A 23,525-nucleotide genomic window follows, 5' to 3' on the forward strand; every position below is an offset into this window, starting at 1 on the left:
TACACCACTGGGGAAGATAGGACAGAGCACGCAAGCCATCTCTGTGCTATTTCTCCCAACTGCATGTGAATCTACAGTTACGTCCAAAATTCAAATGAAGAAAGGAAATTGGGAATTTGCTGGAATGAAGATTAATCTTGGAGTAACCAAACTTTAATCTACGGCCAGGTTAATTAATTAACCAATTAATTAATTCAGGGTCTGCCCAGGAGTCAGTCTCCCCTGACCTTTAGCCCAAGAACTTTCCTACCACACGACTAAGGGGATAGAAGGAGCGATGGGGACAACTCACAAAGGCCAGGAAGGATGCCTCCAAGCTGATATTTCTTCTGAGAGCTAGAGGATAAGCAGGGTCAGCAAGGTGAGCTGGTGAACAGCAGGCGGAGGGAGGAGGACCCAGGAAGTGCTGCCTGAGGGGAGGGAGGCTGGGGGTGGGGCTGGGCAGAGAGATGCTGGCGACCAGCGCAGGTTGGCTCAGGTGTAAGGAGGCCTGGGTGCAGACGGGGGACCTTGGTCCACTGGGGAGGGCGGAGATGAGAGGAAGTTGTTTGAAGGTCTTAACTGTGGTAAAAAAAAAATAATAATAACATAAAGTTTACCACTGTAACAATTTTTAGGCGTGCAGTTCAGTGGTGGTAAGTATATTCACATTGTTGAGCCACAATCTCCGGAACTTCGTCATCTTTCAAAACTGAAACTCTGCATCCATTAAACAAGGAGTTCCCAGTCCCCTCCTCCCAGCTCCTGGCAGCCACCATCCAACTTTCTATTTCTATGTGCTTGACTACTTGAGATACCCGGTGTAAGTAGAATCACACGGTATTCATCTCTGTGATCAAGTTACTTCACTAAGCATCACATCCTCAAGGTTCATCCGTGTTGTTGCATGTGCCAGAATTTCCTTCCTTTTTAAGGACAAATAATAATCCATTGTAGAGCTGTGTCACATTGTGTTCCTCCATTCATCTGTTGCTGGACACTTGTGTTGCCTGTACCTTTGACTATAGTGAACACGCTGCTACAAATATGGGTGTAAAAATACCTCTTGTAGGTCCTGCTTTCAAGTCTTTCAGATATACACCCAGGAGTGGGACTGCTGGATTGGAGAAATGCTTTTGAATCCAACCTCGGCCCCCTGGAACCTCTTAGCTCCTTATCAGAAGCTATTACTGTGAGTGTGGGTGGCCTGCAGAAGGAACAGACTCATACATTCCAAGGGAGCAAGGTCAACTTCCTGAACAGCAGACTGGGCCCAAACCTGCCTGCCCCATATAGGCATAAACACACACAAATGCACACACGCCAATGCCTGCCCAGCCAGCCCTCAGTAACTGGAGATACAGACAAGGCCTCCACTCTGTTTTACCACCAGTCCCATGTTCTTCCACAGGAGGAGAATCTGGGCCTAGGGTCCTGGATGCGCCTTCTACCCAAGTGCCTGCTGCAGCTGCCCAGGCCAAACCTGGTGAGATGCTGAGTGGGTGGCAGGGCAGCCAGGCCACCCTGTGTGTCTGGGCCTCCCAAAATTAGGAACCCAAACCCAGGCCCCTGGCCCAGGCTTCGTGCTTAGAACCCCACCTTCTTCAGCACCCAGACCCAAACCAGACCTAAGCTGACTTTCAGAAAATCCTGAACAGATGAGGTGAAGAAGTTGTGATGGTTCTAATACAGGACTTGTGAGCAGGGGGTTGGGAGGGGCCCCTGTGAGGTTCTTGCAAATGCCCCTCAGGCAAAAGACATCTCCCCCTAATCCCCTGCACCCTCCCCTGAGGAGACAGCTGGGGACCATTCCATGAAAGATGGAGCTGCCTTTTTCAGGACCCTTTCTCCCTCAGCCACACCTGCCACTTTTGTTCTGGCAATATGGCTTAGGTCACCAGGCATGAATTATGGCGGGGTGGGGGGATAGGTCAGTTGTAGACACATACTGGATTCAATCCTCAGTATCTCCATTAAAATAAATAATAAATAAAGTCACAGGGCAGGGGCAAGGGCAGGATGTGGTCACCAAGGGCACTGGGAGGGACTGTTACAGCAGGAACAAAGTCCTCCCCTGATTTAAACCCAGACAGCTTGTACCGCAGCTCATACAATCTGTCCCAGCCTTGCTCAAGTTCTGGCCTCCCCAGGGTCCCAGCTTTGCTTCCCCTGACATCGCACAGACATGCAGGGGGCCTGGGTGCTGCTGCTGCTACTGGGGCTGAGGCTTCGGCTCTCCCTTAGCTTCATCCCAGGTAATGAGGCATCTCCCAGTACCCCCTCACAAAACCCCCCACTGCCACACGCAGGCCACTGCTCCACGCCTGACCTGGCCTCCACTCTTCTCTTGAACAGCTGAGGAGGAAGATCCAGCTTTCTGGAACCGCCAGGCAGCCCAGGCCCTGGACACTGCTAAGAATCTGCAACACATCCAGACAGCTGCCAAGAATCTCATTATCTTCTTGGGGGATGGTGAGTGTGCTAGGCTTGTCCATCCCTTGTCCTCCCCACAAACCTGGAACTCAAGGTTGCCGGTACACACTGGCCAGCTCTGGGGACTCAGGTCTGACATGTGTACCTTTAGGGATGGGAGTGCCTACAGTGACAGCCACTCGGATCCTGAAGGGGCAGATGAATGGCAAGCTGGGACCTGAGACACCCCTGGTCATGGACCAATTCCCATACCTGGCTCTGTCCAAGGTAAGGGCTGGGTGACCTCAGGGAGCTCTACCCTAGAGGGGTGGGTGTGGGGTTAGGGAGCCTGGCAGAAGGGAAGACTCCAGGAGGGCTGGGGCCTGAGTTAGGGCCCAGGGGCAGTGGGAATGGGCCCCAGGGCCTGGGTAAGTCAGGATCTGGGTGTCTACCCCAGAGCAGAGTTGAAGGCATCTCTGCCCCCAGACTTACAACGTGGACAGACAGGTGCCAGACAGTGCAGGCACCTCCACTGCCTACTTGTGCGGGGTCAAGGCCAACTATAAGACCATTGGTGTAAGTGCAGCTGCCCGCTATGACCAGTGCAACACGACACGTGGCAATGAGGTCACCTCTGTGATGAACCGAGCCAAGAAAGCAGGTGGGCTTCAGGCCAGCTTTGCGGGCAGGGGTAGGCTCACAGACCCCAGGGGCCCATCATGACCTCTGCCACCTACAGGGAAGTCCGTGGGAATCGTGACCACCTCGAGGGTGCAGCATGCCTCTCCAGCCGGCACCTACGCACACACAGTGAACCGCAACTGGTACTCAGATGCCGACCTGTCTGCTGATGCGAAGACGCAGGGCTGCCAGGACATCGCCACGCAGCTCATCAACAACATGGACATTGACGTGCGACAGGGCGGGCAAGGGGCGGGGCTGGGCAGAGGGGGAGGGACTCACACCCACCACAGTCCCAGGCAACCCACAGCCCTGGAGCCTGCCAGGGTCTCCACGGGGTTGGAGTGGAGGTGACTCTAGGAGGTACAGATGGAGACAGGCCATCCCCATAGACCTGGTGGTGGGGGCTAAAGGCTGTCTGAGGAGGGAGCAAGGGGTTAGCCAGGCCCCAAGCGCACCTGCCCTAATTTCTGTGCCCAGGTGATCCTGGGTGGAGGCCGAGTGTACATGTTTCCTGAGGGGACCCCAGACCCTGAGTACCCACAGGATGCCAATCAGAATGGAGTCCGGCAGGATAAGCGAAACCTGGTGCAGGAGTGGCAGGCCAAGCACCAGGTGATGGGGGCTCACGGGTGCAGGGGTGCAGCGGGCAGGGTTGAGGGTGCAGAAATATGGGCTGAGACCTGGTTCTGCCCCTCCCAGGGTGCCCAGTATGTGTGGAACCGCACGGCACTCATGCAGGCAACCAATGACCCCAGTGTAACACATCTTATGGGTAATGACCCCTCCCACTGTCCTCCCCAGGTCTTCAGAGACATGTGGGCCACTGACCCTCCCCACTACCGGTCACCACTGGGTCCCCTTTCCCACAGGCCTCTTTGAGCCTTTAGACATGAAATATGAAGTCCAGCGCAACTTGGCCACGGACCCATCCCTGGCAGAGATGACGGAGGCAGCCCTGCGCCTGCTGAGCAGGAACCCCCTTGGCTTCTACCTCTTCGTAGAGGGTGAGTGGCAGCCCCTTACTGAGCAGAGGAGGGAAGGGGCAGTCAGGGGGGGTTTGGCATCACCCACCTTCCCCATGTCCTTCCTGCAGGAGGTCGCATTGACCACGGTCACCACGAAGGCATAGCTTACATGGCGCTGACTGATACCGTCATGTTTGACACTGCCGTTGACAAGGCCAACCAGCTCACAAGCGAAAAGGACACACTGATCCTTGTCACTGCTGACCACTCTCACGTCTTCTCTTTTGGTGGCTACACACTGCGTGGAACCTCCATTTTCGGTAAACCCAGAGATAGTGGCAGGTGCCATTCCCTAAGTTATAAGCAGAAATTGCTCGGAGCCCCTTTTCTCATCTGTCAGGTGGAGTAATAGCAACTGCCCTGCAGGCGTCTGGTGAGAACTAAGCCAGTGAATGAGCTCAGTACACAGTAGGAGCTCCACACGCTGTGGTTAGTGAGATCACCGCGTCCCCTCCTCCCTGCAGGACTGGCCCCCAGCAAGGCCTCTGATGGCAAGTCCTACACGTCCATCCTTTATGGCAATGGCCCTGGCTTTGCGCTCAGCGGAGGCACACGGCCCGACGTCAGTGACAGCCAGAGCGGTGAGTGAGGCGGGGTGTGGGGGGGGGTTGCCTCGGGAGAACGGTGTCTGGAAGTTGTGGGAGTGGAGACCGCCTCCCCGCCGGTCCTGACCCCGCACCCTCCGCCCAGGGGACCCCACGTACCGGCAGCAGGCGGCTGTGCCCCGGTCGAGCGAGACCCACGGCGGCGAGGACGTGGCGGTGTTCGCGCGCGGCCCGCAGGCGCACCTGGTGCACGGCGTGCAGGAGCAGAGCTTCGTGGCGCACGTCATGGCCTTTGCCGCCTGCATCGAGCCCTACACCGACTGCAGCCTGCCGACCCCCGCCAGCCCCACCGCCGCCGTGCAGACGCCCGCCAGCCCCACCGCCGCCGCGCACCCGGGGCCGGCCGTCTGCCCTCCCTCCCTGGCGCTGCTGGGTGGGGCGCTGCTGCTGCTGCTGCTGCTGCCCGCCCTGCACTGACGCCCCACCCACCTGGACCCTGCAGGCGCTTCGAGGTCTTCTGCTCCTCTTAGGCGAAGCCTCCAGCCTCAGGCCCCACTGGAACTGCCACACCAGAGTCTCATCCCAGCCACCACCCCCGGAGACCCACCTGGGAGCCTCTGCCAGAACTTCTCCAACCACCAATCCCCCCACCCTGGGAAATAAAGGAATGTAAGCAGGTGGCCCCATCTGTGGACCTGGTCTGCCCTGAAGGCTGAGGCTGTGATCTTTCTGTGACAGTAATGGTCCTCCCTGCCCCTCCAACCTCAAGGGCCCAGGATTTTGTGCTGAGCCTCCCTGCACTGCAGGGAAGGAGGGTTCTATGACCACCCAGTCTCTCCCCTGACTCCCATAGCTCTGCCTGAGGCTTTGGCAAGACCATCTCAGATCCGTAGTCAGGCCTTTCTTGGGGACCCAAGGACTTGCAGGCATCTGGAGAGGCGTGGCTTCCTGTCATCCTGGAACCACCCCAGTAGGCACCTTGCTGGCCAAGGAGGCTGCTCAGGTCAGGATGCCCAGGGGGCATGTGGCACGAAGTCCTCTACTGCCCCTCTTAGGAACCCAGTGGTACCATTACAGACAGAGGACAGTGATACAGGAAGGAGAGGAGGTTGTTCCACGTCACTCAGCTACTGTGAAGGTGGCCCCCACAGGGCCCATTCCAGGCTGGCAGATCCAAGGAGCAGCCATGGAGCTGCCTTCCTGGGAGGGAGAACGCAGTCATCAAATAAACTGTTATACAGTGCGAGGCCAGTAGTGATATGTTCTAGAAAGAAAAATCCTTAGTGAGTGGGGGCACAGAGTGTGTCTGTGGGAAAAGTGGGGGATAATTTGGAGCAAGAGGTCAGGGAGGGGCTGCCTGAGGAGCAGAACCCTGAGCAGAGATCCAAGGAAGTGAGAGCTTGAGCAACGCAGAAGGAACAGCAGTGCAAGGGCCCTGAGGCAGCGTCAGCAAATGCAGCTGGAGGTCAGCAGCTGGATCCGATCTGGGGGGACTGGGGCAGGTGGAGCAGGTGAAAGCCCCTGAGGGATGAGGAGGGCTGCGGGCAGATGGGGGAGGAGGTTGAACCTTATCCAGAGTGTGGTGTGTGCTGGGAAGGCTTTGAGCAGAGACCTAACAGGACCTGACTCTGAGCACATCCTGCTGGCTACTGAGGGGAGAAGAGTCTGTTCTGTCTGTTTTTGATGTGCTAGGGGGATGGGTAGGGTGGAGCTGAGAAACCAGAGAGGAAGTGCTGACTCCAGACATTTCTGACCTCTGTCTGAAGACATTCTGGAGCATCCACTCTAATGTAACTATACTTAGTGAGGATCTAACCCACCCAAAGGGAACATTTCAGAGAATTATATAAAGGTGAAGCGAGCCATGTTTCCCAATAAATTTTATAAAAAGACAAATTATATTTGCAAAGATGGGAAAGTGCATTTTGCTTTCACTAGAAATGTTAATATAAGTGCGTATGCTTCCTTATTTACTAAAATTTTGATTGAACACTGTACAACATCAATTTGAAGGCCAGGCTCACAGGGCAGTTTATTCCACCTCTGGGTTTCAGTGGCTGTCACAAAACCATGGGACTGAATGGAAGAAGGGCATCACCTGCTGGACTTACTAAATCATCCTACTCATTTTGTAACTCCATCCACCAATTACACAAAGGTTTTTGTTAAAATGCAGCTAGTGTGTTTCTGTCTTCCCTGTGGTGAGTTAGTTGGTCTCACAAACCAAAGGGAAGGTGCTGCTTGTTTGTATTTCATAAACGGGTTCAAAACTCAAGGGAACTCTAACATTTAAAAAGGCATATTGTAAAAACAGATTATTCTGGAATTACTGGTCCTGGTTGCACAATATTGAACATTCTAAAAACCACAGAATTGTACAGTTTAAAAGGGTGAATTTGGTGGTATGTAAACTATGCCTAAATTTAAAGAAACAGTTTCTGTTTACAAATTTTTTTAAGTGTAGGCATGAGAGATTTTATCAGTCAAACATACTGTTGACCACAAAATCATGTGTCCTTCATGGACACATTCTCAAGCATCAGTTTTAGCAATTTACATGAAGGAGGCAGATGCATGGAAAGGCCGTTTATTTTTTCAAGCTTTTTATTGGGTGCCTAAGACTGAGAGCTCTTGTCACCTCAAGAAATATCAGCACATTGGTCTTTAAGAAGGAAAGAAACGTGGGAAGAAGGAAGGCAGGAGGACTCTTGACTCTTCAATACTTTGCTGTAAAGATAAGTCGTTCAGTGTGGTTGATCTGGAAAGGTTACATGGTCACCCCAATCTTATTACCCTGTATCTGTCATTAAGTTTCTCCTCTACTGGGACAATCTTGGTTTTCGAAAGTCAACACCACTAAAGGCTCCTACAGCATTTCATGTGCTCTCCAGGTTTCCAGTTCTTTCCTGCATTGGTTTGACCATGGATGGGCGAACGAGTGGCATTTGCAGCTCTGCAGCCTCTGCATTTTTTCCTCATTTGGAAGCCTTGGGAAAAAGTCCTTTCCAAGCAGCTTTTCCATCAATGGCTGCACTTAAACACTCTTTTCCCCACATGACGTTACTTTTATTCAAACAATGCCTTAACTGTTGGAAATATATCTTCCCTACTATATCTTTCCTTTAGTGGCTCACACAGAAAAAGTGATTTGTGTATTTCATTATTGGAACAGAATCCCGCAAATACCTTAAGCTGACATGTGTAGAAACATCCGTACTTTCAGCCAACTATAGTATAGCAAACCTCCCACACGAGGTAATTTGCTCTAACACTATTTTTCTTCAGTCTAGAGCAGTGTTTTCTCTACATCTTGAAACAGTATTTGCTGACAAAGGAATGATTTCCGGTTTGTTGACAGATCCTGTTTTGTTTTGTTTTTTCTTTTTTCTTCTTGGTTTTTTCTTTCTTTTTTTTTTTTTTTTTTTTTGACAAATCATTTTCTGCTCATTGTTTCTACCATCTTTACCACAGCAGAAAGAATAAGCATGCCTGGTGTTGGATTTTTTTTTTTGTCTTATGCTATTATGCAAGAAACTTTAAAAGAGTCTTCCAAATATTTATCATGGCTTAGGGAAATATCAAAAAGAACCGGGTGCAACAGCACATAACTTTAACCATCATCAGGAAGAAACTGGTGTGCTTCATCTTCATGTTCTGAAAGCTCAGTCTGTAAAGGCCTTGCCAATCAGGAGGGTTTCATGCTGTTCTCGACTAACACCTCAAGGTGCCCAGAGCAAGCTCCACCGATGACCATGGAGGTGAGGGTGCTTCAAACATTTGGTGCTGTTTAATTTTCTACATTTGGGGCTAACTTCTCATCAGGTCTGTACCACAGGCGATGAGGAGTATGTGTCAGGAGGGAGGAGGTGTCAGAGCTGTCACTTCTGGGGTTGTCCCCCTGGTGTGAGTTACAGGTATCATTTGCCGTTTCTATGTGGGAATATTCTGTAAGCCACCTGACTTTTGGGGAGGATTCGTTTGTTTAAAACTAGATCATATAAATTTACTTAGCTCGACACACCAAACTACAAGGTCTCACTGAGTGCACTGGAAGTGAGCAGCTGGGGAGGAGGCGCTGAGTTGGTGCCTTGTCTGCAGCTCTCTCTCTTTCCCGGGACACCTGAGAACCGTGGGGGGTTGTGTCCGGTTGACAGGGCCGTTGACAAAAATTAATCAATAGTGATCTAAGGAAGAAATAGAGAATTTTATTCATGCCAATTTAAGGATTTATAACCTGGGACAAAATCTTTCAGAAAACTCTGAGGACTGTTCATATACATTTTGAGATAAAGGGTCATACATTAAAATGACACACTGGCATTTTAGACAAAGTTCAGCAAAGATACACAGGCCAGATAAGCACATACAAAGAGAGCAACAGGTCACCATGACCCCTTGCAGGAAATGGAAAGAAATCTAATCTTATAAGGACTTTCATTGCTGGTGTCACAAGGAGAAAAAAATCCTTTATCTTTAAGTCAGAGCAGGCATTCCCACCTTTGAGAAGCTCTGCTTTATGTATAACACAGGTGCACACTGCCCATTAGGGAGGGCCCCACAGGGGCAGGGAGTACGTTAGGCTTAAATTTTCTTGTCCTGCCTCAATACATACATTTTATTCCATCAGGAGGAAGGCGCCAGCTTGGAGCTAGATGTTGAATAGAAAGCGGGCAGATTGCCCCGGGTTGTGGCAAGGCTGCAAATGAGATAAAGCATGGGAGAGCCCAGCACACAGTAGGCACTCTGGAAGGCCTGCTGACCCTGTAATGAACCCCTTGAGCTCTAGATGGGAGACCAGACATGCCTGGGCCCCAGACAGCTCCCTGGGACCATGGGTGCCTTACTCCCTGCAGTGTTCAGACTGGGCCCTGGGGGGCGCCACAGGTTCAGTCCCATGCAGACCTGGACCCCCCACCCCTACCCCACCATCTCATGGAGCCCCTTGGGCCCCATCCCTGCACCAAGCCCAGCATGGCTGCTTGGCAGACACAGGATCCTTCATGACAAGTAAAAACAGACACACTGCCTCTGAGGACGCCTCAGAAGGGATGCCAGATGGACCCTTGTCCTGAGCTTGCGGCTGTTGGTACCGGTGACACTGCTACCCCCACCCCGCAGATTTCAGAAACAGGTCTCCCCACCTGGTCTGCCTCTGCCTGACAGGCTGCTGCCCCTTTGAGGATGCTCCTCTAATCCGTGCCTCCTGGGTGGGGGCCTCCAGGAAGCTGCGCGGTATTTGAAATTGCACCTGCTGATCTAAGGTGACCCCAGGGCCTGCTTACTCCAGCTGAGCAGAGCTTCAGAGTTCGCTCTGTGTACACCACCAGGCCGCAGCCCAGAGTCCCCTTGATATGACCTTGTCACCAAGGGTGCCCAATCTGTGCCAATGAGCTTGGCTCTCACCCAGGAACCAGTGCTGTGTCTCCCAGATGCCCCTCAAGGAGGAAATAGCCGCCTCTCTGTCCCAAATGGTGAAGCCATCATCCACCCTTAATAGGGGGTCGTCCAGGCCCTGGTGCCCTGTCCTGGCCCTTTCTTAGCTCATCAGATTTGCAAGTTCCTCATTATCAGCCAGCATGGCACCCCCTCTGCTCCTCAGCCCTTCCTGGGTCCTCAGGTGGGAGGGAAATAACTGCCTTCAGACCTCTCCACACAGACCTCAGTCAGCAGCCCTGCAACGGGTTGGTCCTGTAGGAAGGTAAGAGAGGTTTTTTTTTTAATTTTTTATGCAACATATAGAGAAGGAGATGTTGCTTAACAGCACCATGTGACAGTGGTTTGGGTACCTGAGCTGCCTGCTGCCCAATGAATCAGGCTGAGCCGCTGCCAGGGGCTCCCAGATCTGGGCTCAGCTGAGGTCTGGGGAGCCAGGTGCCTCCTCATTCCCCTCTGACCTATGAGCTCATACTGGACAGCTGCCCAGCCCACAGGGGTCACTCAAAGGACTGGTCCTGAGGGATGAACAGGTGTCCCCGAAGTTCCCTGCAGTGGGTCCCTCCCTCTGTGGGGAGGCAAGGAGGGCAGGAGGAGGAGGCATCCATGGGCAGGGAGGAGGCTGGCTTATGTCCTGGACAGCAGACCACACAGGAGAAGGGCGAACTGAGCTGGTGACAAGGGCAAAATGAAGGACCTCCCCCTACCGGTGCCGGGACCATGGCCAGTGGAACCTGTGGATGCAGGCCTCAAAGGTGGGCTGTAAATGAGTGAGGGCTGAGAACCCCCCAGCCAAGCCAATGAGAAGGAGGCCTCCAAATGAGCCACAACCCATGTCACCTGAACTGCATTTCAAAATAGGCTGGTGTTGGGCTGGAGGGGATACTGTCTGCAGGGACAGGAGCCTGGGATCCTCTCGGACCACACAAAGCAGGGACCCCACCAGGACACAGGAGTGGAGGCCAGTTCATGTGAGGCTCTGCAGGGAAGTCCATGCCAGGGTGTAACCAACTTTCCCCAAAGGGAGGGGACCTTGGGACCAGGAAGTCCCCGCCTCTGGTGATTTTCCCGGTGAGGTTGGTGACCCTGCTGCTGCTGCTGCAGACAGCTGCTCTGCTCAGACTCGGGCATTGCCCAGATCCTGTTCAGTGATGTGCCCTCCAAATTCGAGTCCAATCTCCTACACAGGCTGTGGGGTGTGGGAGGGGCTGCTGGATCTCACCCTGCCAGCTGCCCTGTCCTGTCCTGCTGCAAGGTGGCCCCAGGGGCAGCCTCGGGGTCCAGTGTTCAGCCTCTGGACAGGCCTGGGGCTGGCAGGGAGAGGGGAAATTGCTCTTTTTATTAAGTGAAGAGAAAGTGGGTTTCTCAAGCCAATTTAGGGGAGGGGTGAGGCACCCAGAAAGGGAAAAAAGAGAGGAGGCAGTGAAAGGGGCGCCTCAGCTCCCCAGGCCTTCAGTACAGTCTGTGACTCCACCTGGTCCCTGGGGAGGGAAGGAATTGGGGTGCTGCCCAGCATGGGGGGATGGGGATGGGAAAGGGCCAGCCTTCGCTAGGGGCATGAGGAGGAATCCAGGCCTCTTGAGTACCCACCCCAGGGGCATTTGCAAAGAAGGCCCTGGGGCTTCCCAACACATCAGGACTGGGGCTCAAGCCATTTACAGATATGGCATCTAGGGCTCCTCACAAGCTGGGGCACTTGGGGCCCCCAGGGCACTGGGCATCAGGGTTGGCACAGAAGCAACCGCTTAGGTGGTAGAAACTTGAACCTGGCCTCCACTGAATTGGTTAGAAAGACTTAGGAGTCAGGGTTGCTTGGTGGCACCAGACACCCTGGCCCCTTCCTGGTTACCCCAGAAATCTCAGGGCTGCCGACATCCACACCTGCTCTGGGACGCCAGGCAGGGAAGCTTGGCAGAAGCCCACCTCTCCAGCTGGCTTCGACCTCTCCATGACTCTGTACAGAGTGAGCACCCACAGGGCCCCTGGGCTGAGGCCACCCCAGCATCCTTGGCCCTGAGGACTTGGAGAGGGGCCCCCACTGCTGAGGAAGCAGCTGTGCAGTCCTGGGAGGGGGAGGGATCGCATCCAATCACAGCAGACAGGCCCACCCCTCACACACAACCCTGGGTCTCCCAGTGATGCTCCAGGGGCCTGGAGAGGGTGAGAGGGTGAGTCACTTGCCAAGGTCACCCAGCAGTGACCCCTGGGCTCAAGACTCAGTCTCAAAACTGTGGATGTCAGAACTGTGAGGCCCTGTGAACATGGGCACACAGGTGGACGCCTAGAAGCTTGATCACAATTGTAAACCATCCCCGAGCTCCTTTATTTCCCTGCAGTTGAATGCTTAGTGGAGGATTGCTTTCTGTCATCCCGATGAGCTGTGCTCAGAGGATGCCTGCTGTGTGGGTGAGCCGCCTGGGGACGGATGGAGCCAGCCCTACAACAACCTGCCTGTGGCTGCTTCTAGAACCACTGGAACAGCCTTCACCACTGGGCTCATGGCCCCTTACCCAACACAAGGGAAACTGAGGTCAAGTGAGCAGCTGAGCTCAGCTGGGTCAACTCCTCCCCCTGGCAGCGTCAGTCACTAATCCTCGGTGCACTTGCATGTACAGGGCCTGGCAGACAAGGAAATGGCCAGCGTCCACAGTTCGTGCACACTTTCCTAACAGAACCCATTGAGAGTGGATGCTGAGCGTAGTATGGAAAACAGGAGTTTGTGAGAGCCCAGCAACGAAGACTCACCCATCATCTGACATGAGCCCTGTGACCTTGCGCAGGGCTCACTACCCCCTCAGTTTCCCCATCTGTAAAAGAGGCTGTCTCTGTCCTCTATCCACCTCGCTGGGTTGCATTGAGGATGCTCTCAGTGTCTGTCTGGAAAAGCCGTTCTGGAAACAGTGGGTGTCGAACGTATCACAACCATGCCATTCTGGTCACCCTGTGGCTCTGGGTTCTGTGGCTGTCTGAACTTCGTGGGCCCTAAGGGCCAGGACTCTGTCCTTGGGATGCCCTTGGCTGCACTCCCTCTGAACCACAGGTGTCCCTCAGTCCTCCCCAAATGTTCGAGGAGCCCTGCTACCCCGGGTAGCAGTGACATCACCACCGGGACACATGCTGCACATCAGGCCCCTGGCCAGCAGCTGAGGCCCTCAGGCTTCCCAGCTTCCAGCTCTGGATGAGCCTCGAGGCCAGGAAGTCCATTTCCTCTCCCAGGGACCCACCTTCCCCAACGTGCCCACTCTCCAGTGGCCCGTTAGCTGGGCACAGACGGAAGGGAGAGGAGGTTGGCTCTAGGAGTACCTGGGCTTTGCTGCACTTCCCCTTGGAGTCTCACCCAACAGCGCCCTCCATCCCCAAGACCTCCCCTAAGCTGGCAGGGAGAGAGAATGGATCAGTCTTAGGTGGAGCTGGTGAACTCAGAGAGCCAGAGTCGAGGCAAGAGGGCTGGGCCTGAGGATTACGAATCTAGCCAGGATCCCAGGCCAGAGGGATCTGTGGGGCGTGGAATGCAGAAGGTCCCAGACCAGAAGATGGGTGGCAGGTTGAGGCAGGGAGCTGGACTGTCCTTCCCCAGCTCCAAGAGGGACATGGTACGTATGTACCAAGCCCAGGGGGAAGGGGCTTCAAGGGGAAACCAAGAAAGGTCCATAAACACAGCACCTCTTCAGGGCCCGGACCCGAGGGCCCCATCTCTGCCCTTGACAGGCATCTCTGAGCAGGGGTCTGTGCCCTGGACACATTAGTGTAGTCTCTGCAGTCTTTCCTGAGAAAAAGCTCAGCCACTCTTGCTCCGTGGGGCCCTTATTCCTGCCTCCTCTCTGTGGAGCCCCACCCCACACTGTGGCTCTACTGGTGTGGCAGGTGCACTTTCTGCCTCCCACTCCGCAAGGTTGGTGCCCCTGGGGCGCCAATAACAGACTTTTTAGACATCACTCAAGATGTGGTGGACAAACCACAAGAGAGGTGGACAAACATTCTCTGAGCATAATGACAGGAGCTGGGCTGGCAAGAGGCTCACCGATGTGGTGAGAGATGGGGACGGGCCACACCCGGCAGTGCTCAAGGAGTGGCTAACTTCTCCAGGCCACCCCTGAAATAAGAGAAATAGACCCGAGGAGGAAGCAGGGGTGGCCCACTGTTCCCCCAGCACTGCAGATGCCTGGAGGTCTCCCAGTGGGGCTCCTGCCTCACCCTGCCCTCCCAACCAAGACAGAGACAAACTTCTCCCTCCCCACTCATCATGGGCCATGCCTGGAGCCCCACTGGGCTCCTGACCACTCCTTTCCTTCTGTCTTCCCAAGAGCCGCTGCTCTAGGCTGGGGGGATGCCTCAATGTCACATGTCACCAGTCCCACTTCTCTGTGAAGCTGAGCCCAAGACCTGGCCTGGGCTTGATGACTGTCTAGGGGACACTGCAGAAAGTCCTGCAGGGGTGATGGGAGCACCTCTGGACATTCAGGAGAAGTCCCATTGTCATGCTGGGGTGTAGGTCACTAGACTCGGTGTTCTGGCCCCCACGGGGCTGGCCTGGGGTTACCCTCAGAACCATGTAGGAACCTTGACAGGATTTAGGGGAGTGTGGAATGGCTGATAGGTGGGAAAGACAGAAAAGCTGGGAAAGCTGGGCAGAGGTGACCCGGCCAAGACCACCAGAAGGAGGCAAGACGGTCTTCTCTAGGGTCCTTTTGTGCTGAGGGCCTGAGCCTCCCCCCGGGAAGTGCACCCAGCCCCACCTGCTCTGGGGGCCCCGAAGAGGCCAAGGCAACAGTAGAGCAGCTTTATTGACCAGACTTAGCAGCAAGACACAGCAGATGTGGGACCTGTACAATCCAGCCTGGCCGGGGGTCTGTCTCCCTAGGGCCCAGTCTGGGGACCTTAGTAACTCTCCCATGCCCTCCCGGAGCCCAACCTCATCCCTGCTCTGGTCTCTCCTGAAGTAAGGGACAGCAGGGGGTGCGGGTCCCAGGGGTGCTGAGAAGGAGGGTGGTGCCCCAAGTGGGCCAGAGCCGGGTCCATGCCTGTCCCGGCAGCCGGCGGGAGGCGGTTCGTGCAAGGCAGGAGGGGCGTGCGGGTGGGTGGCCAGGCTCACCACACAGAACACTTGTGGGCAGGGTTCATGGGTGAGTCCTTGGGGCAATGGAAGGCCCGGCCGAACTCCTCGAATTGGGACACACTGCCCAGCACCCTGGGGTAGGGGAGAGACCCACAAAGTGTGGGTCCCAGCGACAACCACACCCCACCTGTCCCTTCCCACTCCCAGCTGCTCTCACCCTAGACCCAAGGAGGGGATGAGGCCCACAGGCAGGTGGGCGTACCTGTAGTGCTCCGGCGCGTGCTTGTCCGTCAGGACCTGCAGGTAGATGGACTGCGACCGCCGCTTGATGCACCAGTTCTGGGCCCCGAAAGGAGTGGAGGGGAGGAGCAGGGAGATAAGGCCACGCATCCACTGACCAAGCCCTGCAAACCACCCTCTCCACACACTAGGACTTAATCCCCCATCAGAACCCACTGGGCCATGGCCTCTGAGGGGCGGCTGATGGGAGACTGGCAGGAAGCTGTGTCCCTTGCCCCTCCAATAGCCCCCATCTGCTGCACCTGGGCAAAGGCGATGAAGAAGAGCTGGTTGTGTGTGTACTTGAGCCGGTGCAATGGGTGCTCAGGGCCGTGCTCACGCACCCACTTCTGATAGGCCTGGGGGTGCAAAGCATGGAGCCCACGACGGGCCACCTGACACCCTCCGCCCAGTCAGCCCCTCACCGGCCCCGCTCCGCACATCACCCACCATGCTGAGCCCCGGGTTCCCTGCCTTCTTCCCTCCCCAGAAGGTTAACCCCCGGCAGGTGCCACCCTCTCCAGACAGACTCCCCTGCTCTCCCCAAAGGCGGGGGCCAAGGAATCCCTCTTCCTTTGGACGCTGGGCCCAGCACAGCATCTCCCCCTAAGACCAGAACTCAGCAGGAGAGGGAAGGATGGGCCACTAGGTCTCTAGCTCAGTTCTTATCGGCCCCCACTGCTCCCCGTGGGGAACGGAGGGCCAGGCAGGGGCGGCTCACATAGTAGGCAAGCTTGAGGCCGCCCATGTCCGCAATGTTCTCTCCAAGTGTGTGCTTCCCATTCACCTGTCAAGAAGGGAAGAAGATAGAGGCTGCCCAGGGCCCTCTGGCCTCCCTCAGGTCTTGCCTCTCTGGGCCCCTTCCCCTGCTCCTCCCTCCCTTCCCCAGGAGATTGGGGTGGGGTTTCCCCCACTTTGTGCCCCTTCTGTCTTCCCAAGAGCGCTGCTCCAGGTGGCTGTGTGAACTCATCCATGTGCCCTGGCGGCTGTGCAGGGACCTGGAGTTTGTTGAGGCATACGAGAGTGCATGGGGATGTGTGTTCTCCTAGTCCGTCCTGACAAGGCCTGAGTTACCCAAGAGGCAGGGAGGGGGGTCTCACCCGCTGGTTGTAGACAGTGAAGTTGTCATAGAGGTGGACAATGCACTCGGCCTTGCGCAGGAAGCGACTGTAGGAGGCCTCCGTCCACCAGTGCAGCAGGTTGCCTGAGCGGTCATACTGGCCCCCTGTGGGCACGAGTAGGGTGGGCTGAGACTGGCCTTCACCCCAGAGCCTGGCTGGGCACCAAATCCCTCCCCATCCAACCACCAGCCAACTGGCACAGGGAAGCCACAGGGCCTCAGTCAGCCCTCACCACCCCGCTCCCCAGTGCAGATCCTCCACCACCCCTCAGGCCGCCCGCAGGCCTCACCCCAGTCATCGTAGCCATGGGTCAGCTCATGCCCGATGATGGTGCCGATGCCCCCGTAGTTCAGAGACCTGGGCCCGTGGCAGCAGCGTCAGGCCCCAGCTTCACCCGCCCTCTGAGAGCCCCAGGCTACGGCCACAAGGTAGCCCAGGGAGGCAGTGTCTGCACGGTCCCAGGACACTTGTGCCTCAGCTTCCTCGTGGGATATGTATAAGGGGCCAATGACCTGTGCAGCTGTCTTTTAGGAAATAACATCTAACAGAGCTGGGCTGCGGGGAGGAGGCAGGGTTGGAGGGAAACAGGAGGGAAACTGAGGCACCTTATGTGGGATTTGGCCTTTTCCTCATCACTAGGATTGTTCCACTTTTGAAACACCCAAAGAAGCCTCAAACCAGGTAAGGAAGACTCAGGACATTTAAAAGAATGAAAAAAAAAAACCTACACATTTTTCTATATAACCAAGGATGAAGTGGGACCATGGGGACCCAGGATTGCAGCTGTCATGACTCCTGTGTTCAGCCCAGACTTGGGGCGGATTGAGCAGTCCCCACCCACCCTGCACACAAGGCCACAGCCATGGCTCTGATTCACACCAGGTTTCATACTCACTGCGGAAAGTCAGGGTCGTACAGTGTGGGCTGCAGGATGCCAGCGGGGAAGACTACAGGGAAGGCATGGTTAGCGGGAGTCCTGCCCCACCTCCAGGCCCTACCCTCTGTCGGGACACACCCTCTTACCCATCTGGTTCTTGTTGGGTAGATAGTAAGCATTGAGTGCCTGAGGGGGCAGGAGCCAGCTGTGAAACAAGGCAGGGGTCAGCTGGGGGACTCCACACTCCCTCCCCCACCACCCCTACTTCCTAGCCTGCTCCTCCTTAAAGGCTGCCTTGGTGTCCCAGCCTACAGGCTGATCCTCCATCCACAACCTGTGCAGACACGGTCCTCCCCACACTACATATCTGTGAGGCACTTTGCCTCACAAACCTCCTGGCGTTGGTAAAGAGCCCTCTCCCCATGGCACCCCCTGGCCCCCCAGCTCCAGGCCAGGCACACACGTGGACTTGTCCACCTCCTGCCGGATCTTCTTGACTGAAAGCTGGATGCTGAAGCGGATGCTGTTCAAGATGTTCTTGAAGTAGGTCTTCTCGTGGACCTCAAACTGCACAGGGGATGGGCAGCACTCAGTGGCAGGCCGGGGCAGGGCCAGACCAGCACCAAGCAGACTCCATGCCCTCCCAGGGTCTGGTGGCTGAGGGGCTGTGGCTCCTTCTCTGTGGTGGTGGCTGGTCTCCATGGGGGTCTTGGCCATGGGCCTGGAGAAGCTGGACAGGTCAGGTGGGGCAGGGCAGGGTCAGAGGGCAGGCCCACCTCATACTCCTTGTCCACGGCCTCGGGTTTGAGCAGGAAGTCTGGGTAGCCCACCATCACCATCATGTACTGGAGCTGCAGGCAAGAAGGTATGAGTAGGCCAAGGCCTCAGAAGATAGCTCCCCAGCCCCTAAAAGAGAAAGCTCCATGGCCAGCCTAGGGGTGAGGCTCAAGGAGGGAGGAGAGCAGGCCAGGTGATGCCAACTCCACAAGAGACATCTTTGTCTCTTTTGTTATTCCAGCACTTCGCACAAAGTAGGCATTCAATATGTGGAGCCAACAAATGGGAACCAACAAATGGGAACAAGGTGTCACTGCACCTTGGCCCGAGCAGCCGCCTTGGTCTCAGCATCCATCCAGTCCAGCTCCTCCAAGCGCTGGCCCAAGATATACTTGATATCTTCTACTAGCTGCTGTACCTGCAAGGTCAAGGGTCAGGGATCAAAGGTCAACCCAGGGGGCCTTAACCCTGAGCTCCCAGCACCTGGCACAAGGGGTACCCCCTAACATTCAGCACCACTTCCTAAGCCCAGGACTTGGTGCTCAGCACCAAGAGGAGATGTCACAGTCTGGAAGGGGGCAAACTGCTCCTGCAACCATCACGTACACTCCTACAGCCATGCCTACTGGGCATGGGAGAGAAGGGTGGGCAGGAGCTTGGTGGGGAGGGCCTCCAGTGGCTGACAGACCAAGTAGCCTGCCTGGAAGAAGAAGCCTGGTGAAGAGAGTCCTGGAGGCTCAGAGAGGGCTGAGCCCTCAGCTGGGCTCAGTGCCCCGAGCTGCAGGGGGATGTGCAGGGCCCCCCCCCCCCCGACACCCCATGTTTGGACCAAGCCATGTAAGAACTTCATGCCCTCAGTACCTGTACCCCACCCCCAAGGCCAGGGCAGCCTGACCTTGGCCTTGCTGGCAGCTGAGAAGTGCTCATGGACAAAGAGGGCGCCAAGCGCCATGCCAAAGTGACGGTTGGCCTGGCCCAGGCAGACACGTGCCAGCTCCTGTGGCTTGTCACTGCCCTCCATCTCACGTGCCAGCTCGTGCAGTGCCTCTCGGAATGGCGGTGACAGGTGCTCACTCAGGACCACAACCACGCGCCACACCAGATAGTTGTGCAGGATCCTGAGGGCCAGGTGAAGCAGCTGGGTGTCCTAACAGGCTCCTGTGCATGGGTGCCCCACCTCACACCCCCCAGGCTGGGGTTGGACAGAGCACCTACACAGACTGAGCATCATTCCAGGCACTCCCAGCCCCAGTCAGGGAGGAGGGCTGGGCCACACATGACCGGACATACTTCAGGCTCTCAAGCAGATGGGGCAGGGGACAGCACTGTTTTCTGACTTGCCATGGGGTGGGAGAGTGGGTGCTTGGGGTGACTGCTTGACTCAGAGCTGGCCTTGAGAGGCTTCTGCTCCTTCCTCAAAGTGGCCCTAGGGGAACAGAGCTGTGGCCACAATTTCCTTTCTGATATTAAACTCACTCAAGCTTCACCAACCCCAGATGAGGAAACTGCAGCCAGGGTCCCACAGAGTAGGCAGGACAGCCAGGTCTGAACCTAGGGATCTGGACTCCTATTCCATTGCTCCTCGATTGCCTCACCAGTGTGGCTACTGGACAGAGGTGGAAATGGGAACTCAAAGCTCACCAAGCAGATAGGTCTGGGGTGCAGGGAGGGGCCTGGGGGCAGGTGAGTAGCAGGTGGGTGATTGACAGCTGTACCTGTGGGGCGTGGAGCGGATGAGCTGGGACACCTGCTGCATATAGTCCGTAGCCAGCAGTACCACCTCCTCATTCTCTGAGAAGTCCTCCTGGAAGATCTGGTCCAGCAGCCACTTCCACTGCAGCTGTGGGGCCATGGATGGGGACAGTGGGCCTGGGTGTGGCAGGGACCACAGAAGATAAGGAGTGGGCCGTGGAGAGGCAACAAGAGGACACCAGAGTCCACGGCCATGGTAGACCTTGCTTGTCCCTGGGAAGGGGATGACCCAGGAGTTCCAAGATCAGCACCTCCCCTACCAGGGCTGGGCCACACTCACGTGGGGGGTGATCTTCTGCAGCTGCCCCAGTGTCACCTTATTGTACGTGGAGCTAACATCTCGCCGGAGGTCATCATACTCTGACACTGTGATCTGGGAATGGAGGTCAAAGTTGATCCAGCCCTGCCCAAGGCTTCCCGCCCCCAGTCCACAGCAGTCTCCCTGCTCACATTGGCCAGCCGCTGCTCCAGCTGCAGGATCTCCTGGGCCTTCTGCTCCACAGCCTCGGCACCCAATAGGCTGAGCAGGCGCTCCATGAACACCCGGTAGGCTGCCAGGATCTGCACCAGGAGTGGGCATACCAAGGGTGGGGACCAGTTTCAGGCCCTGGTCTATGCCTCCTGGAGCCCCAGGCCTTCCCTCAACCCCATCCCATGCTCCCACACCTTCTCGCTCTCCTCATCCTGAGCTAAGTACAAGGTCCTCTCTGGCAGAGTGAGCCCATCCTGGTCAATCTGGAGAGAAAGATGGGGGTCAGGGGTCAGCACTCCCAGTTTCTGCAAACAGACTGAATTCCCATCCAATGCCCACACAGAGGACATGCCAGATATCCACTGTCACGAGCCCCAGGAGCACAAAAACAATAGCCCCTCCCTCAATCCAAAGAAACTGGTCTAAGTGCAACCCCTGACCAGTCTAGTTTGGAGACTGAGTTGGGGGGCACTCCGCAATCTTTCCTCTTGTAATCCTTCACTTTCCCCACCTGTGAGGAGCAGAGCCATACTGACAGTTGGCACCTCCCACACGCCCCCCAGGCATTCCAGCCCGCCCCAGCCCTGCAGGCCTGTCACCACAGCTCATCAGTACACCCCTCCCTCCATGCTCTCACAGCCTGCCAGAGGGCTGGGAAATTGCGGCTCCCGTGGCTCCGCTAAACATCGCAATTACTGGAGGGAAATTACTTGTGCCCTCCTCCCGCGCTCTGCCGGTGCGCGTTTCCCTCCACTCCTCTCCCCTCCCCTTCTGCACTGGTCTCCTGGGCACACAGGACGCGCATGGCATGCGTGCAAGGCCTAGGCGCCCCTGGTACCTGCCCGCTGGCGGGGTGCCTGGGGGCGGGGTTGGGGGGGGGCACTCACGCGAATGACGTAGCGCGAGGAGTTCCTGTCGTCCAGGCTGACCGTGAGCGAGAAGAGCGCGGCGGCGCTGTACACGCCCTGAGCCTTGTACAGCAGCCGGTTGAGGTCCCAGCGCGCCGCCGCCCCTGGGCGTTCTGCTATGCCACCTAGGTCCCAGCCCCCGCAGTCTTCGATGACCTCCAGCATGGGCCGCGGACCCAGCCGCTCGATCTCTCGCATGTCGAGGCAGGAGCGGAAGAAGGCGCGCACCTTGCGCTGGGCCATGCCACCAGGCCCACCCCCTGGCCGCGCCAGGAGGCGCCGCAGGCGCTCCTCGTTCTGCTCGCCGATGGCTGCAATGGTGCCGTAGGTGAGCTTGTCGTCCGGGATGGCGTGGCGCCGCAGCCAGCCGCCGCATGCGAAAGAGTAGAAGTCCTGGCACGGGTCTATGCTGGCGTCCAGGTTGGCAGCCAAGAAGCGGGCGGCGCGCGCGAAGGCCTTGCGCTCCGGACAGCCCTCGGAGCAGGCGGCGCTTCCCCCTGCTCCCGGGCCCAGGTACTTGAGCGCCAGCATGGCAGCCAGAATGGCACAGAGGCCCGCGGCGAACACCAGCCCCGACAGCAGGCACACTTCGCGTCGGTTCCACCGGGGCAGCCCGGCCCGGGCCCCCGTGGAGCTGCGCCCAGCACCCAGCGGGAAGCCGGGGGGCAGCGAGGTCCCACGCGCCCCTCCCGCACCGCATCGGCTCACGTACTTGACCTCCTGGAACTCGTCGTAGTGCGCTGTCATCGAATACGGGGCCTCCATGGCGCCGCTGGCACCCTTACACAACCTTTGGCGATCTCCACTACAGAATGCTCCTGGCCTCCCGGCTCCTAGCCGGCCTCTGCATGGCCCCCAGGCCGCAGCTGCAGGAAAGGAAGACACAGGCTCAGAGAGATTCTGGGGCCCAAGGGGGCCCACGAGCACGATGAGGAAGGGCACAGGCTTAGGTCCAAAGGCTGGAGGCCACCCCGAGTCCCTAATAGCGAGATGGCCTGGAGCCTGGCCCCCTTTCACCACTCAGAGAATAAGAGAAAGGGAAGCCTCAGACTGGCCGCCGCCTTCTGCACGCACAGTGGCGTCCCCTCTCCCCGCACACATATGTTCACCGCAGGTTTGGGAGGCCCCTGAAATAAAAAAGGGTGGGGAGCACCGGTCAAGGGGCCTGGCACGTAGTAGGCCTTCAATGAAAGGCTGTTTCCCTTCTCTTTGCATTTCTTGTCCACGACCTGCTTCAGCCAAGGCCAGGGGAAAGGGAAAAGCGGAGGCTGGGGAAAAGAGGTGTGGTCAGCAGGGCGTCTATGCCAACCTTGAATCCGCCTTCAGCTTTCCGCACTGGCACTAGACGCCAGAGAAAGCAGCTAAAGAATCCAACTTTGTTCTCGCGGGTATCCGCAGAGCCACCCCCAGCCCCTTCTTCTCTATTCAATGGCCAGAACGCCAGCAGCCCCTTTCCCATGCGGCCCGGCCCGGCGCGCCGTCCAGCCCAAGATCAGGAAGAAACCCAGACGGCCTTAAAGAATCCGGAACCGGTTCCGTCCCCCATTCTGACCCCCGGCCACTCCCGGCTTCAACAGGTTCTCTCTAGAACCTAAACTTGGACGAAGTTTCATCTTCGATGCGGAGCGAGCTGGCTCTGAGCGTGGAGCCTCTCGTGCTGCGCCGCGCAATCCGCGGAGCGGGAGAGCCCAGCCCGGAGTCGCAGCCGCAGCCCAAGCCGGAGCTGCGAAGACGCAGACAAAGCCTGGAGGCTCCGCGCGGCGGCGGCGGCGGCGGCGGCGGAGGTGGCTAATGGTAGCCGTAGCGGCAGCGGGCTCGGGTGCCACTTACCCGGCAGGAGCCCGCCCGGGCCGAGCGGAAACAGAGCTGATCGAGTGGGAGCCGGGGCCGAAGCCGGGGCGGAGCGGGGCAGGCAGCCGCTCTCTCCGTGCGCCCGTATCCTTCTCTGCCGCCTCCCGGAGCTGCGCAGCCCGCCGGCCCCGAGGGAGGGGGCGCGCCGGCGGCTCCACCCTCCTCTGCCCGCCCCCCGCGCCCCCTCCTTCTTCCTGCCTCCATCCAGGCTACCTGTCAGCTCAGTGGCAGCTCGGGGGCGGGGATGGCGAAGGCGGCTGCGGGAACACGCTCCCGAGGGTCTGACACAGGCTTTGGGCTCGAGGATTCCAGGTTCACCCGTGTCCTGAGAGAAGTGAGGGCGCGCCAGGTACT

The 23,525-nt window shown here is 57.1% G+C and overlaps 2 protein-coding genes across 3 annotated transcripts; one reads left to right on the forward strand and one right to left on the reverse strand.

Moving 5' to 3' along the window:
• The first annotated feature begins 2,080 nt into the window (after positions 1–2,080).
• Positions 2,081–5,962, forward strand: LOC105063631 (intestinal-type alkaline phosphatase-like). Its single transcript, XM_074364495.1, has 11 exons — positions 2,081–2,234; positions 2,335–2,451; positions 2,564–2,679; positions 2,878–3,052; positions 3,131–3,303; positions 3,553–3,687; positions 3,775–3,847; positions 3,945–4,079; positions 4,169–4,360; positions 4,565–4,681; positions 4,791–5,962. The coding sequence occupies exons 1-11, from the start codon at positions 2,165–2,167 to the stop codon at positions 5,120–5,122; spliced, it is 1,635 nt and encodes a 544-aa protein (XP_074220596.1). The 5' UTR covers positions 2,081–2,164; the 3' UTR covers positions 5,123–5,962.
• Positions 5,963–7,242: 1,280 nt separating this feature from the next.
• ECEL1 (endothelin converting enzyme like 1) lies at positions 7,243–23,315 on the reverse strand. 2 transcript variants are annotated; one of them, XM_074364493.1, is made up of 18 exons: positions 23,151–23,315; positions 21,300–22,186; positions 20,607–20,675; positions 20,391–20,501; positions 20,221–20,313; positions 19,904–20,028; positions 19,084–19,306; positions 18,508–18,606; positions 18,188–18,262; positions 17,875–17,978; positions 17,558–17,616; positions 17,430–17,481; positions 16,824–16,891; positions 16,514–16,638; positions 16,135–16,200; positions 15,677–15,772; positions 15,397–15,473; positions 7,243–8,829 (listed from the first exon to the last, which is right to left on the reverse strand). In XM_074364493.1, exons 2-18 carry the CDS (start codon positions 22,083–22,085, stop codon positions 8,649–8,651), a joined length of 2,409 nt encoding a protein of 802 aa, XP_074220594.1. In that variant the 5' UTR covers positions 22,086–22,186; positions 23,151–23,315; the 3' UTR covers positions 7,243–8,648. The 2 variants fall into 2 exon arrangements, with proteins under 2 accessions (XP_074220594.1, XP_074220595.1); XM_074364494.1 differs by lacking the exon at positions 7,243–8,829 and adding an exon at positions 14,845–15,266 and having other exon boundaries at positions 23,151–23,310.
• Positions 23,316–23,525: the final 210 nt, after the last annotated feature.

Source organism: Camelus bactrianus, chromosome 5 (assembly GCF_048773025.1).
Source record: "Camelus bactrianus isolate YW-2024 breed Bactrian camel chromosome 5, ASM4877302v1, whole genome shotgun sequence".
NCBI classification, from domain to species: Eukaryota; Metazoa; Chordata; class Mammalia; order Artiodactyla; family Camelidae; genus Camelus; species Camelus bactrianus.

Bases quoted from the DNA above. Each gene is read 5' to 3' on its own strand.
- LOC105063631 (XM_074364495.1), top strand. From the start codon at position 2,165: ATGCAGGGGGCCTGGGTGCTGCTGCTGCTACTGGGGCTGAGGCTTCGG. The intron at 2,680-2,877 runs GTAAGGGCTGGG...CTCTGCCCCCAG, and splicing joins CATACCTGGCTCTGTCCAAG to ACTTACAACGTGGACAGACA. The intron at 3,053-3,130 runs GTGGGCTTCAGG...TGCCACCTACAG, and splicing joins GAACCGAGCCAAGAAAGCAG to GGAAGTCCGTGGGAATCGTG.
- ECEL1 (XM_074364493.1), bottom strand. From the start codon at position 22,085: ATGGAGGCCCCGTATTCGATGACAGCGCACTACGACGAGTTCCAGGAG. The intron at 17,979-18,187 runs GTGGGCCTGCCC...TCCCCTGTGCAG, and splicing joins CCGTGGACAAGGAGTATGAG to TTTGAGGTCCACGAGAAGAC. The intron at 16,639-16,823 runs GTGAGGCCTGCG...TCGTGCCCACAG, and splicing joins CCATGGCTACGATGACTGGG to GGGGCCAGTATGACCGCTCA.